This window comes from Carassius gibelio, chromosome A23, assembly GCF_023724105.1.
Source record: "Carassius gibelio isolate Cgi1373 ecotype wild population from Czech Republic chromosome A23, carGib1.2-hapl.c, whole genome shotgun sequence".
NCBI classification, from domain to species: domain Eukaryota; kingdom Metazoa; phylum Chordata; class Actinopteri; order Cypriniformes; family Cyprinidae; genus Carassius; species Carassius gibelio.
In genome coordinates this window covers 7,717,196-7,733,793 of record NC_068393.1, presented here as the reverse complement: position 1 = coordinate 7,733,793, position 16,598 = coordinate 7,717,196, and the positions used below count along the sequence as shown (strand labels likewise).

Sequence of the window (16,598 nt, the reverse complement as noted above, 5' to 3'; positions counted from 1 at the left end):
TCATCAAGGTGGCAACTAAAAAAAGCCATTGATGGGATTCTTTCAGAATGTAGTAAATCATATACAAACTTCAAAATAACCACATTAGCTGAGCTCGGTTTCTGCAAATCGACTTTATTACACGTTTTGCATGTTCTGGTCTTATGGCTTTCACTGTAAGGTGTTTTCATATTTTGAGTCGAGTGTCTGATTAATGACAACACTGTTTTTGTGAAAACAAGCAGATTGTCCCGGCAATATGTCAACGTCCCATCCATCAGTCAAGACTTTTCTCAAGTTTTCCCGCTGGCATTTTGTCCTGTAGTGTCATTTGTGGAGTGATACCAAAAGCAAACACTGACATCTGTCACAATACTCTGTCTTTCGTCCCTTCAGCAGACCAAAACCCAGTCTAAAAAGCATCACAGATGAGCCAGAGTTAGAATATGATTAATACTCAATGTTTCAGTGTCTGTTTCCTCGTGATCGTTCACAGGCATCTTGAATCCCTATATTACTGAATGCTAAAATTAATGTCGTTACGTGGAGCTACTGGAGGAAACTTGAGGAAAGAGAAACTACAGGAACGGAAGAGACATTTGACAGAGGTGATACACAGTGATAAGCAGAAATACAAATCCGTTGCAATGCTACATTTCTAGAAAGGTTATCTATTTTTGGAAAACATTTGGTTAAAAAAAAAAGGAAAATCACATTTTCGCTCAGATAGAGGGAAGCACTTTTGTGTCATGAGAACAGCTATATAAAAGACAAATTGGAGAAGTCTCTAAGGCTTTATGCTGAACAGATATAACTGCAGAGATAGAGACCGTCCAATCTTAAACACCTGTCAATCTTAGCGGTATATGTACACGATACCGTTCAAACGTCCGGGATCAGGAACTTCACAACCCTGCAATCCATCATTTAATCATCTAATATTGGTTATTTAACAATCTTCTACCAATAATGACAATAATATAATTATTAATCATAAAGAGTAACCAGTCAGAGTAAAGTCCATCAACTTAGGGATGATGAAAAGCTGAAAAATGTTAAGCCCTTTGTATTCGACCCCAGTCTCAGGATGATGATGTCACAGTTCCCTGTCCCAAAATGATGATGTTCTAGTGCAATTTCAGCTTACTCGCTGGGTCCCTGTGGCCTGATCTACAGGCGGTCGGCGTGGAGCTGATGAGGGGGGATCTGGATGAAGGCTGAGCTGGGGGCTCCTCCGATGGAGGGGAGGGCTGTGGGGACCGGGCTGTTTGTGGCAGAGGGCCCGGGGGTGCCCGGAGGGTACATGTAGCTCAGGAAGCCTGGCGAGGGGGCGTAGGGATACTGCTCGAAGGCCGTGGAGGCGTACTGAGTGTAGGCAGTGCTGAAGTCAAGATAAGGGTTCGAGGCGCTGGAGGTGACCTGTGCGGGAAGAACCACACTGGGCTGCAGGAAGGCCTGAGGGTAAACATACGGCTGGCTGAGCCTGAGAGAGAGAGAGAGAGAGAGAGAGAGTCATTACATATACTGTATTCCAATTATAGTTCCTATACTATATAGTTACTTATTGACTTATAAAATATTGACTTTTTGTATCAGTGATCTTCTATAGAAAAGTAATGTGAAGTTCTTCTCTGTTCTTCTAACGGACCTGCTCACTGACCTCATTAATATTTCTTATGAGTTTCTGCCTGATGATATCACAGCCAAACATCATAGCAAACTGAAGCACTACAGAGAGAGAAAGAAAGAGAGACCAGAGGCTGCTACCCACAGCTCAGACCCATGAGCCTCCCTCCAAAACAAAGAGGAACCCAGAGGGGCCGCCGACACGGAGCTCAAAGTATTGAAAACATCCTCACACACAGCCGAAGACACTCACACATCTGCAGCAGCATACACTTCCCTTCACACACACATACACAGCTGCAGTGTCATTGGTCTGTCAGTGCCCTGCTGGCGTCCTGGGCTGAAGGTTGATTTAAAGGGACTGACAGTGGCTTTGTGGAGTAGGCAAATCAACGGAGTCTGCCGTCCTTACAGACCCTGTTCATCCTAGCACACATCCTAATGCAGACAGGGAAATACAGGGATTGAGAGAGACGAGGAGGAGGAGAGAGAGAAACAGAGACCAGGCAAAATAAAAAAAGACCAAAGTTGACAAGGGTGTGAGGACTGACAATGTAGGGTGAACTGATTGCTACAAATTAGTTGGAAATGACTGTGTGTCTTCAGCTCTTCCAAAACCTAGTGTGCTGCCTTCCAGCCTTTATAAATGGGCTGACTTAAAAAAATTAGGGGGTTAGAAAATTCACCCTGTTTATTTTTTTTCTCTTTTTGTGGAAGATTCAACTAATTTAAATTAAAAAAAGGGTTTGACCTTTTAACCTTGAGTCAAAATATAACTCCATCTTCTGGTGAAACGACAATCAACTGCAAACTCACATTCAGATCTGCTTCTATCCGATCATCTGACGGACAGAACCAATGCCAAATTGTTTACATTTTTTTTTTCTTTTTTAATAATCTGTTTCACTCGGCTGTATGTTAATACAGAAGCAAAGTACTTACAAGATCTTTTTGGGTAACACTGCAACTGTAACAATAAATTAAATCAATATAAGAATAAAGAGAGACATCGAGCACTTTTTATGATGGATGGATGCACTTTATTGGACTTCAAAATCTCGACACCCATTCACTTCCATTATAAAGCTTGGAAGTGCCAGGACATTTTTTTATATAACTCTGATTGCATTCGTTTGAAAGAAGAAAGTCATATACACCTAGGATGGTTTGAAGGTGAGTAAATCAAGGGGAAATTTGTATTTTCGGGTGAACTATCCCTTTAATCTAAAAAAAAAAAAAAATGTGAAAAAGTTTTCATGTTAGAGTGTGGAGTGTGAAACAGAGCTATTAAAAATTATGCATATTTAGTGATGTACTGATAGATATCAATGTTTATAGCAGTTTAATGCCTGTTATGTGATATTCACTTTCACACTGTTCTAGCTGTGTCATTTCAGTGAGCTTTTAAGAGGTTTTACACGTGCGCAAGTAAGGGCAATTTAATGTTTCCTGATGTTTCAAGTGTGAAGGAGAAACGTTTGGAAAATGCTAGTGTGAACATATTCACATTTATCTTGATTAATGTTAATGTAGTCTGATTTGAAACTCTGTGTGTCCCATAAAAAGTGTGAATAGTAGGGATGCAACGGTAGGCGTATTTGTACTGAACATTTTCTGTAAGGGTCTTTTGGTTTGGCACAAGTATCAAACAAATGCAGTATTGTTGTAATTCTATGTGCAGAACTTCTGTGTGTGCAAAACATTTGCAAACGCCATCTTAAAATTAAGAATAAGATGTCTTATACATGAGACATGATTTATGTTAAGCGCTTCAAACTAACTCAGCATGCAGTGTAAAGTGGCTTGCCTTTCAGGTCAGATGTTTGTATTGTTTACTACATTTGAGTCATGTTTTCTCCAGCGCATAACTTACATATTATGGCTGTGTCTTTATCTGTAAATGTTCTAATGCCATATGAGTGTTTCCATTTTGCAAAAAGTCTCGTCTTGACATTAAGCAAGGAAATTTGCACCAAGTAGATGGAGCACAATAATTCAGACTTTTTGCTAGAATACCTTGCTTTCAAAAGTGGAAGCACATTAAAGCTCTTGCCCTGTTTGTAACAAGAGTGTGATACAGTGCTAGACTGACATGTTTCACTCGTGTCTCGTGCATGAAAAGGCGCTCGAAGACTGCAGTGCCAATGTAGGTCATAAGAGATAGAAATACATTTGGTTAAAGCTTACAAGAGTACATGAAATTTACAAGTAATGTAATATATATATAAATATGCAATATATAAAAAGATTTGTCCATTTTGATTGCAATGCTGTCTGCAGGCAGCTTACTAAGTTTTGTAGTGTATGTGTTTTTATCAGTGTCATTTGAGTGTTAAAAACACAGCATACGTGACGTTTTAATATGTTTGAGTGTTTATCTGTTATATCTTAGGTGGTTTTGATGATGCAGGAAGCCTTTTCTTCTGTGCATGAGAGCGACAGAGAGCAGAAGCACAAGGAGAAATGAAGAGATGTGGAAGGGAGAGCAAATTATGACGACAAAGAGGACGGACGAATGATCTTAGGTCGTGCCATCATGCCCAGAGCAGAATATCACTTTTAGCAGCCCCAGCTGTTGGGTGTGGGACACAGACAGGAAGAGACAGAGAGACAGAGGGGGATTTAAAGGTCATATCTTACCAGGCAAACACAGAAACAAACACTGCTATCACTACATTACTGATGAATAAGTGAAGGGGGCATTTTGGGAGAGGACCACCCTTGTCACGTCATTCTAACTAAATGTAGCGCTGCTAAAACGAGTGCTTGTGGGACACTGTAGGGCACAGAGATAAATATGCATAACCCTAAAAACATAACAAATGTGCAAAATGAATCATATTTGCAACGTTTTATCTCACAATTCTGCCTTTTCTTCATGATTTTGTGATATGAACTCGTGGGGCAGTATAGGAATAACACAAATATCACAGAATATCACAAAAATATGAAGCAGCACAACTGTGTTTCACAACCAGAAATGTTTCTTGAGCAGCAAATGAGTATATCAGAATGATTTCTGAAGGATCATGTGACGCTGAAGACTGGAGGAATGATGGGATCATGGGAATAAATTACATTTTAAACTATTACAACAGAAAACAGTTATTTTAAATGGTATTAATATTTTAAAATATTCCTATTTTTACTGTATATTTGATTTAAAAAAAAATGCAGCCTTGACGAGGAAAGACATATTTCAAAAACATAAAAAATATTTTTTTTTTCTTTGCATGACTCAATATAAATTATGCATTTTGAATGATAAAAACAGGATTATTAACAGTGTCACATTGCTGCCCGCTGGTATAGTGGCGTGAATGTTGCCACCAAGTGATAAAGGTCAGATGTCAGTGAACGTATATCAGACTCGAGGCACATGACAAGCCATTAGTGTAAGAGACACGAGCGTGTGTGTGTGTGTGTGTGTGTGTGTGTGTGTGTATCTGAGATACTCAAGTAGTTTGATCCTCATTGTGCTGGTTCAGCAGAGCTCCCTAAACCTGCACACCTCCCACAATGCTGTGTGCTGGCCAACACCCAACCCCCAACCACAGGGGGTCTGTGAGCGGCACCCTCCGCTTCTGTAATCCCCATCTCCAGCACCTTGCTAAAGCCTCCTCCCTCAGGAAACCCCAAAACCAACACCCTCCTCCCCAGACGGGAAAAATCCCTCTAATGCCAGCCAACAGATGGCGAGAGTGCCAACTCCAAATGACAGCAGGGGCCCTCATCCTCTCAACAAGGACATGCTACTCACTAAGTAAGCTAACGGCGCAGTGATAACCCAACACACCCGCGCAACCTCGTTGCTCAACTTCTAGTTTTCCACAATGTTACAGTTACAGGTTTGAAAGGACATGAGGGTGATAAAATGATGACAGAAATGACATTTTTGGGTGTAGTATCTCTTTAAACAGGCATTATGCTAACTGTTAGCATGTGCGAATAGCCTTTAGCTACTCTGTTGTAGGTCTGTTTGTGGTTGGCCATTACTGTAGTAGAGTTAAGTTCACCTCTAATACGTTTTTCATTATTAGCACTGGCCATCTCAAAGAGGAAGTTAATGATTAGGGTTAATGATCAGTAGCACTATTAACACACACTGCAAACAGAGCCACAGTGGGTACAGGACACCTGTTCAAACAAAAAGCTAACCCTCTGACAGTGAGTTTAAATAGAGACCCCCACAGGTATGGACAAGACCCCTAAAACCCACACAATACAGCACTCACTCCTGTCCTGAAGGCTAAATCTCACTCTGAACACACAGAGACGGGTTATTTACAAGAGCTACAACCAGATTCACATCTGTCAAATTCAGCTAGTGACCGAACTATGTTTGGATTTCATTTTACGACCAATATATGAAATATGGACTGTTTAATGTCCAGTATAGAAAAGTATAGATATAGAAAAAACTATAATATTGTGAAATATTATTACAGCTTAAAATATAACAATTTAAAATATAATTTACTCCTGTAATGCAAAGATGAATTTTAGCACAATTACTCCAGTCTTCAGTGTCACATTTCTGATTATTATCAATGATGAAAACATTATAAATGTCTTTATTAATCAATTTAATGTATCCTTGCTGAATAAAATATACATTTCTTTAAAAGACTCTTACTGACCCCAGACTTTTGTACAGTAGTGTATTCGTTATTGTTACTGTTATTATTATTATTAAAAATAAAAAAACTATGTATTTCCCATAGAAATTTGTGATTTGTTTCTATCCAATGACAGTTGTCAAGCTCTAAACAGCACAAAAAAGTACCATAAAAGTCATAATCATAAATTTAGCCATATTACTAATAATAATATATTTTGCAATATTACTATTTTACCATGTTTTAACTATTTTACGCTAATGAGCAAAAATGTATGACTTGTGACTTAAGATTAGAGCTGCACAATTATGAAAAAAAATAAAATTGTCGTTTATTCACTTGAAATTGTAATTGCGATTATCAATTACAATGATCACAATTTACACTAAATGATGTTAATACAGTTGTTTGAAGCAACTACGTACCATATTTTTATATTAAAATAAAGCAAGTACTCGAACTGGATAACTGCTTTTCTATTAAGCGTCAAATGTCGGATTGCTTTCGTCTTCTAATAAAAAAAGTAAAAAATATGCATGTTATTATATAAATTAAAACAATAGAAATTCAACTAACTGTGCAGCCCTTAAGATCTACCCTTGTGAAGAAAAAAACGACGGGTTTGGTATAACATGAGTGCGACTAAACAATGATACATTTTTTAAAGAACTATTACTTTGAGATATATGTATAATGTGATTCTGATCTTGGTGACTATGTGTGGGTGGAATAGGGAACACGAAAGATGTGTGTAGAAGGATTGAGAGACAAAGAAAGAGAGAGATGGAGGTTTGTTTTACATAACACCTGGCTGGTTAGCAGACTGGAGGCAGGTGGTGACCTAACTGACAGACAAACAGGTCGAACAGGATAGAGCAGAGAAAGTTAAAGAAAGAGAAACACTGTCAGAAAGGAACCAAGAGGGAAACACAGAAAGAGGAAGAGAGTAAAAAGATAGAAACCGAGACCGAGTGACAGTATGGCAGAAGGAGGCAGACAGATGGAAATAAACCGCAGACGCTACTGTAAACACATGAGAAGAAACTAATGTTCACGGCTTGTGTCCTCAGAGATGGGATGATTGTTAAGAATAACCCACAGTTTTAGCTTAAATGGAAGTGCAGTTTTTTACAGGACTGTTTATGAGCGGTCCTGCAAGGATTTCATGTTATTTCTGCCAAAACGGCTCTCCCTCGCCCCTGACATTAGCTGAATGAGAAGAGATGCTTACCCATACTGCCTCTGGATCAGGGCTGGATGAACCTGCTGTAGTCCAGTCGAGTATCCTGTGACAACACGAGGAAGACAAGAGATTGAGATCTGCTTCTGAGAGTTAAGGCTGAGGAAATGATCACAGTTTCAGTTCGGTCCTAACCTGCCCGACTTTCTTTATCTGTGGAGCCCAAAAGAAATCACCCGAACAATTTCCACTCATCCTTCAGTTTGTGAACACAGTAATGCACTTATAATAGAAGTTTAAGGAGCAAGACATTGCAAGGCATGTTAAAATACACACTGTTTGTTAAATATAGCCATAAAACCATATGTGTTGACCTGAAACTACTGAGATAACAATTCTGTCAGTTCAAAATCTGACCACATAAAACCCAAGGACAGAACAGAAAGGGATTGTTATAGAAAACAGAAAAAAGTCCCACTACTAAAAGGATTTATTGAGCTTTATGTCTAAAATAAATAACTTTTGTATGCAAAAAAAAAGAACGTTATTACAATATTAATATTAATATGCCAAGGTAAATGTATCAGCATTAATTACTGACATTAGAAGATTATTTTTTGTTTAGTCAAGTGTCAGAAACAGGACTTTTATTTTGACATCCATTACAAATCGGTATATTAAAGTAAAGGTCCCGTTCTTCGTGATCCCATGTTTTAAACTTTAGTTAGTGTGTAATGTTGTTGTTATAGTATAAATAATATCTGTAAAATGCTAAAGCTCAAAGTTCAATGCCAAGCGAGATATCTGATTTAACAGAATTCGCCTACAAAAAACGACCCGTTTGGACTACATCCCTCTAGTTCCTGCAGTAATGACGTCACTAAAACCATTTTTGACTAACCTCCGCCCACAGGAATACACAAAAAAGGGGGCGTGGTCTTGTTGCGCTCCGACGGAGAAGGAGGAAGAGCTGCATTTGTGTTTGTCGCCATGTCATTGAAACGCTGTTATTTTCATCTCGGAGTCCAATCATCTTTGTTTGGCCTTCTCAGGGACGCTGTACTTTGAGATTAATGGTAACAATTTATGTTTAACTCGGTTCCCGAAAACTATAATCCACATGTAAAACTATGTGCAGCACATTTTGCTGAGGACAGCTTCCTCAATCTCAATCAGTTTAATGCCGGATTCGCACAAAGATTATTCTTGAAAGATGGAGCAGTTCCCTCTTTGTCTGGAGAAGACGTTGTTTATGGACCACAAAAGGTAAGTGTATTTAATTATTTAAGTTGGTGCGTTTAACCGTTTCTGTAACTTATTACACAAAGGGCAACGCTGTTTAGCTTTGTTTACTAGATGGTAGGGCTGTGCAAAAAATTGTCATGCGCATCTCGTCAGTAAAGGCGTTCTGTGATTAAAAATACATCTCCAGCACACGCTCCTGCCCACTTGCTTCTCAAAACTAGCCCAATCGCGTTTCCAGGAGGGAAGCGTGAGCTCAGCTGCTGTCGAATCACAACACAGGAACCGCTGGCCCAATCAGAACTCGTCACGTATTTCTGAAGGAAGGACTTTATAGAACAAGGAAGACATCAGCCCATTTTTATGAAAACAGCAGTATACAGGTGAATTGTGTGAAAAATACTGTTTTTTTTACACTCGAAACATGAACACATGTTATATTGCACACTGTAAACACAATCAAAGCTTAAAAAAAAACACAAAAAACGTGACCTTTAAAAAATCTAATTATAAATAAATTATTACACAGGAGTAACAAAGTAAACTGTGCATATTTTTCCTATTGAACCATTTTCAAATGATTTAATTTTAATTCATTAAATATTATGTCAAATAAATATCAATTTCAGTGCAGCATATTATTTAAAATCTTTCAAATAAACTGTCTGATTAATTTAATTAAATTTCAAAAGGAGACTCTATACATTAATCAGCATCCATGAATGCACATGCACCAAAGTCAGCTCAAAAACAATTTTTTATTGGTAGTCTCTTGGCCTGATGTTATTGGCTATCATTCACTGGCTTCTCTGCTCCCTAAAATATCAGTCATCAAAAAATCCATATTGGTCAACCATTAACAAGCTGCACAGTTCTTCCTTTAAACCCTCTGCAATGTCTTGCCCCACAGACTCCTATTGTAAGTCCATTACAGCATGTGCTTTTAGTTTGTTTCAAATCAAAGGATGAGTCGATGCAGTCAACAGAGCTTCATTTAACATTTTGAACCCAGAACACACCTTTAAGACATCTTGGCAATAAATTAAGGTTTATGGTTGTTAAGCAGCAGAAATTGAATGGAACAGATGACAAATTATTTTTGGACATTTGCACTCTAACGGAGTCATTCATTCTCCAGTTTTCTGTCCTGTATTTGACATTCATGATGCACATTTGTAATTCTGTGTCCTCCACAACTGCACACTCTTTAGGTTTTAATTGGCACTCATTCTCTTCATTCACCCAATATGCACGTTAGTTTTTTCTTTCTGTTTTTCCTCCCATCCTGTCTGTTCTGCAGCGCAACAGTGTCTCTGCCCGGACACAGATCAATCAGAAACATCTCTCGCCTGGATGCCCACACACACACACACACACACACACCTTGCTCAACAGCCTCTTCTGCACTATTTGCATATACAAACCTTATGGTGAACAAAATTCAATTTGTAATTCTCCATGTCTATCAAAAAAAGCTTTCTTCTCTCAGTTTGATGTTCATTATTCTTGTGTCTGTGACGCAATGTTATCCGAAGATGTAGTTTATACAGAAAATGACTTGAATAAACTGAGCATGTTTATTACATTTTTATATATTTTCTAAAATCAAAAACATATTTTATTTTAATGAAATAAAAATATGAATTGTTTATATTAATAACCTGAAATTACTGGTATTACTAGCCTGTGTAAAAGACTTTGGCAGGGCGTACGGAGGGCATAATTTGTAAATATAAATATATAATTATTAATAATAATCATCATCATAAAATAAAAAATTACTAATAATCATTCTAATAAATAAGAATACTTATTAAAAATTATTATAATAATCATAAAATAAAATATTACTAATAATCATTCTAATAAATAAGAATACTTATTAAAAATTATAATAATAATCATAAAATAAAATATTAATCATAAACATTCTAATAAATAAGAATACATTATAATAATAATCATAAAATAAATATTAATCATAATCATTCTAATAAATAAGAATACTTATTAAAAATTATTTAACTGAACTAACTGAAATAAACAATTTTAAGTTGGAATACTAGAAATGACAGAATGACAGAAATAGTAAATAAATAAAATCTCTTTTTCTCTGAGAAAAGCTTAATCATTATGAACTAAAGTGTATTCAAGATTTAAAGAAAAATATTGTCTTACTTTTCAACATTGTCAAGAACATTTCAATAACTTTTTTTTTAAGATTTCTTTATTTAAAGATCTTGGTTATCATTTTTTATCATTGACTCACTGAAATAAAAGAATTGAGCTTAAAAATAATACAAACGAATACAAATAAGTGAAATCACTGAAATATTAATATATATAATAAATAATAATAAGTACTAAATGACTAAAACTAAAACAGAAATAATGATTTAAAGCTAAATAGAAATATTTCTAAAAAAGTACACTGTATAAAAAGGTATATAAATGTTTTTTTTAAGAACTTGGCATTGCATTTTAACTAGACTTTTTTTTTTTTTATAAGATTTCTTCCTTTAATGATCTTTAGTTGTCATTCACTCTTGAACTAAAATGTGCTTGAACAGAGAGAGAGAGAGAGAGAGAGACACGACTGCTGTTTCAAACATGTTTGGACGAGAACAAGAGCAGGGGCCAAAATGTCCTCTTTTCCTGTGTGAATATGGTGTGTTAGGACAGGTGTACATGGTTCCCTCCACAATACCCTTCCTCTTTTCTGACATATTAGCTACAAAACACACACAGAAATGCAAAGTTGGAGGTCGAACGAGCAGACAGACGTGCTGACTGAACATACATCACTCTCTGCCAATGCGTTCACACACATGCACTGATGCAAATGTAGCACGGCAGTAAATTCATGACAGGCTTAACCCATCAAACAAGCCGTTAAAATAAGTGTGACATTGTGTGTGTGTGGCAGCCAGAGAGAGCTGTGTGTGTGTGAGAGAGTACAAAAGATCTTTATGATACTCAGAGCATGATATGATGAAAACAGACATCAGTTTTTTTGCCAGTATATGAATCATCCACAGTTAAAGTGTCAACAAGAAAAAGCTGCAACAGTTGCTCTACCATATAAAGGCAAAAAGACTTTTCTTAAAGGGACGTGTAAAATGCATTAATCACAACGGAATCAAATAAACAGACTAAATCACTTTCAAGACACTTTCAAGACAGCCCAACACAGCAACCTTATCTGAGTCTGAGAAAACCTGTTTGAAAACAGTCATTATTTGTGCATTTCTGCAGTGTTAAATGACACAATTCATCTGGGAAAGTCACCGAACAATAGATAACTACAGGATTAAAAAGATAGGTACCCTACTTAGAGTAAATGTAAAGCTTGTGTCAGGTGTTTACCTGTCAGTGGGCTGCGTGGTTTGGCCCCGAGGTACGCCAGGTTGACATTAGCTTTGCGTCCATCAATAATAGGGTTGGCATCTTTACAAGCTCTCTCCGCTGCACTTTTATCTATCATAGTGACCTGAAGAAGAAAGAGAAAATAATAAATACAGACATTATGAACATATGAACAGACATTTTTTACTTCAGCTTTCTCTTAGCTGAAGGGGGTGTTCACTAAAAACCTTTTATGCATTTTTTTTGGCCATTGATTTAGACAACAAATGCATTTTGGGAGCCTGAAATCAAAAAAAAATTTTAAACGGGTTTCAAAGTGCATGCTTTTGAAAACAATATCGTTACCTTCTCAGTGTAAACCACAGAAACGCACATTTGTGAATATGGTGCATGTGCGCAGACGCGTAGTCTTTCTTTGTGACATCGCCATCTACTGGTCTGGCATGAATACTGCAGCATTTTTACACATTTTTTTCATCTCGGTTTCATGTGAAGGGGATTTTGACAATGTTGTCTCTTTATCTGCTGTGCATTTAAGAAACACCTCCTTCACATGTGAAATCAGTAACAGCACGTAATATATTATTCAGAACAATTTATTTTTGCAGTCTGGTTTAGTAAATCCAATTTTGGTCTCAGGAGGAGTTAATAATCTTACAAATACAAGCATGCATTAATATCACACCAGTTGGTTTAAGAAGAAGGGGTTTATGGGTATTTGAGTGAGGCGGTTAAGCAGCCTCAACTGCTGACTTGTTTTCACAGCTCAAGTTTCGGTGACAAACGCTCTTCCAGTGCGCTGCAATATTAGGTTTGAGCTGCTCACGGCTACACACACACACACACACACACACACACACGCCCCACCCTGTGTAGACCCAGTGGCAGCTGTGCTCCCCAGGGCTGGTGGAACGAGAAAGACAGCCAGAGCAGTAGCGGAGTGAGCGGTTAGCGGGAGGATTCATGGGATCTGGTTTCTGTCAGGTAAACACCAGAGTGTATGCTTCGTTTCTGTAGTGCCCTTGTGTGGAGAGCGTCTCGGACTGGACATGAACAAAACAAGCACACACACACACACACACATGTCTGCAAACTTGTTATTATCTCAGTAGCCACAAAACCAGGCTAGTAAATGAGGCGACAAGCCTCAGTGAGCGTGTTGGGAAAACATTAGGGTTGTGTTGTAATCTTCTGGGAACCCTCCCTCTTTTCTTATTCCAGAATACAGCTATTAAGACAAGGCCTCCCACACAGGGAGGGTAAAAGCCAGGATATTAAAGACTATCATTTACAACAAACAGTTTCTTTTATTTCTGTCTCCCCTCTTTCGGTTTATCTAATGTGCATGTTTACACCTCTTGGCAGATGAGGTGCCAAAAAAAAAAAAAAAAAAAACGAAGTGAAACTGTGCGGTCTTATCTGTGCTTTCCAACGGCTTTTGAATACAAACCACGTTACAGTGTTTTACCAGTAAACACAGACACTGTACGAGCGGAACTCACTAAACCGGTCGACATGTGCAGATCATATTTCACCCCAAAACTGAAAGATAACAACAACAACAACAACAACAAAAAAAGTACAAATATATTTCACTTTTTCGAAAATGTATTTTCATTTAGAACCATTAACAATTTTACTGGAAGCCTGTTTCCGGCACAAAATCTCACAAAACTAAGAAGAAACAAAAGTCAAAATAGCAAAATATAAACTCAAATCCCACAATTCACGTTTTTCTCAGAACTGAGAGTCTTGCTATTCTGACTTCATCTCTCATAATTCTGCCTTTCTGCAAGAAAAAAAAGGCATAATTGTGAGATATCACCTCAAGAGCAACAAATTAAAAGCCTCATTCTGATTACTTTAATGTAAAAAAATCAATGTTAATAAAAATGATATAGTTATATGAATAATAATATATTTTACATAATAATAAATGTAAAAACTAAAATAATGAGTAATAATAAAACGTAAAACACCCCGACAGACTTTAATGCAGATTTAAATTAATAAATTATTTATTACAGTATTTTTTCTGTAATTATAGGGTGTGATTTTCATTACCATGGTGTTCTTTTAAGGCATATATTCCATGACCTATTAAAGTACCATGATATTACCATCTGATAACATTTCTATGTGATCGCACAATCATTTTTAAAAGCTAGTGTATGCAGTGAAAGCATAATATCGAAAACACAGGGAAAGCCACTCATTTGATATTATAAATACAGTCAGATGTGCTTGGCTGAACACTCATTAGGGCATTAAAACCTCCTTATTAGGTGAACAGAGGTGGGCCTCGCAGCAGATCACAGCAGATAAACCCTTGGACTGGACCACGCTTTCAACTTACAACGCTTAAAGATGTATTTAAAAGGGCCCACTTCACAGAAACATGAGACCCTGCTTGCAAACATCATCCAAGATGCTAAGAAGATAATTGATGACATGCTTTTTTTTTTTTTATAATCCACTTACGGTCCCACATGTGACTCTCAACATTACACTCACACACTTGTGGAGCAATGCAATGCAAGAGCATATTGTGTCCCTGAAAAGCTTGCAATATCTAAGGATTACATCCAAGATCCTTCAGCACTAAATCGGACTATGTGGGAAACATTTAGGCCTATTAAAAAGGGCTCATAGTAAGCATAGAGATCGCCATTCGTGACTAGGATTTAGAGCCATGATGGAGAGCATGCAGTTCATTGTGTTGAGTTTCTACTGTACACCTACTGGCCTTTGTTCTTCAGAACTGTAACAAAAGACATGCGCCAACGGCACGCGACGGGCGCACTGTCACCTGGAGACCGCTAATGCGTTCAAATGAGGTTCGACCCACTTCTGCGGACCGATTCTTTTGAACTGTCGCTTCAAAGAATCGGTTCAAATAAAGATTTTTTTTTTATATATATATATTAAATTAAATTCAGATTAAAGTGTTCGTGTGGCTCAATTAGTAGAGCATTGTGTTAGCAGCGGTTGTGGGTTCGATTCCCAGGGAACACATGTTAAATAAAAACTGTTAGCCTGAATGCACTGTAAGTTGCTTTGGATAAAAGCGTCTGCTAAATGCATACATTTAATGTAATATATATATCAAAAACTGTCGTGGAAAAGTCGAGATCAAATATATTTGTAACATTTCTGCTTTTCGAGTAACTTTTAACTCGGCTCACTTAAAGTTTTTTTTGCTCATTGCGGGTCCGACGTCTCTCGGTTCAGTGAGTCAGTTCAGTTGACCGGTTCACCGGTTCAAACACGATCCGACTCTAATGAACAAATGCCTGACGAATCGGACACCGCGCTGATGTGCCCAGCTTGAAATCGTATTTGTTATGCCATGTACGATCAATTTTGTTTTCAAAACGTCTTTAATAATAACAAACACGGCAGATTTAGCTACTCAAACATTGCGCAGTGTAACGTTAAATTGGTCCGAAATAATCAAACTATTGCTATTCGCGTTGATTTGCAAAGCCCTTGAAAGTTAACGTTATATAAACATTTATAAACACAGCAACGGATATTATCACTCACAAAGCCGTATCCTCTGGACTTGCCCGTCTGCCGGTCCGTGATCACCACGGCTTCATCGATGTCGCCGAAAGTCTCGAAGTATTTCCGCAGCGACGCGTCCGTGGTGTGATACGGCAGACCCCCGACGAAGATCTTGGTGAGAGTCGTGTCTTTCTGAACACTGGGATACATGGTCTCCAGCGTCCCATTCATGAACTGATGTAAAAGCATCGGGGCGCCAAACTCAGAGCAATGCAGATACGAAACGCGCGCGTTATAAATAACTATAAATACACATAAATAACGAGCGGCTCTTACGCGACGCTACAGAGGTAGATAATAGTCCTTAAGCCTGGAAAAACAACCGAGGTTCCCGTTGCTCTCCGTCATGTGCCAAACGAACTGCTCCTCTCGTCCCTGAGCGGAGACACAGTGACAGACAGCAGGTGAAGCGCGCGCGCTCTCCCTATCTCTCTCTCTGAATGTCTCTCTCTCTCTCTCTCTCTCTCTCTCTCTCTCTCTGAATGTCTCTCTCTCTCTCTTCACACCTTCTGCCTCCACATCCAATGCGAGCCTCGTCTCTCTGTGACGCTCACAGACCCTCCTCACCTTCCCAAACTGCACCTGTCTTTGTTCCGAGGCTCTCTGAAGAAATAGGGTTTGACGGTAGACTACTGTACACATTTTCTGTACAAAATCTGTTTCTTGTATTCTGACAAGAATTCAGTGGTTTAGGATTCTGAGAAATGTAAAATAAATAAACATTTACTAAATGAACAAATACATAAATAAAGATTATCATAAGAAAATTATATTTTCACTTATATTTAGAGTATAGCATATTTGCATTTAATTTGCACATTTGCACATTTTGTTTAATTGTTTACCAATAAACAAAACCAAAAAAAAGGAAAATTAAAAATGCTGTCTCTCACAAATATTTAGGACTAAATGTAAGTTTATGTTATTTGAATTGCATATAAAATTTCCATCCATCCTTTATAAGTTTCCATCTATTTGATTTTATTTTAATAACCATATTTAAAAAAAACATTTAAATT

At 37.6% G+C, this 16,598-nt stretch overlaps 1 protein-coding gene across 1 annotated transcript; it reads right to left on the bottom strand.

Annotated features, from left to right (window-relative positions):
- Nucleotides 1-94: 94 nt before the first annotated feature.
- Nucleotides 95-16,426, bottom strand: LOC127944680 (RNA-binding protein 38-like). The gene is made up of 4 exons (XM_052540839.1): nt 15,559-16,426; nt 12,013-12,136; nt 7,456-7,510; nt 95-1,462 (listed from the first exon to the last, which is right to left on the bottom strand). Exons 1-4 carry the CDS (start codon nt 15,766-15,768, stop codon nt 1,150-1,152), a joined length of 702 nt encoding a protein of 233 aa, XP_052396799.1. The 5' UTR covers nt 15,769-16,426; the 3' UTR covers nt 95-1,149.
- Nucleotides 16,427-16,598: the final 172 nt, after the last annotated feature.

Coding starts and splice junctions, on each gene's coding strand:
- LOC127944680 (XM_052540839.1), bottom strand. CDS start 15,768: ATGCTTTTACATCAGTTCATGAATGGGACGCTGGAGACCATGTATCCC. Junction 7,511..12,012: donor ACCACGCAGCCCACTGACAG/GTAAACACCTGA, acceptor GTGTTGTCACAG/GATACTCGACTGGACTACAG. Junction 1,463..7,455: donor CTGATCCAGAGGCAGTATGG/GTAAGCATCTCT, acceptor TCTCTCTCTCAG/GCTCAGCCAGCCGTATGTTT.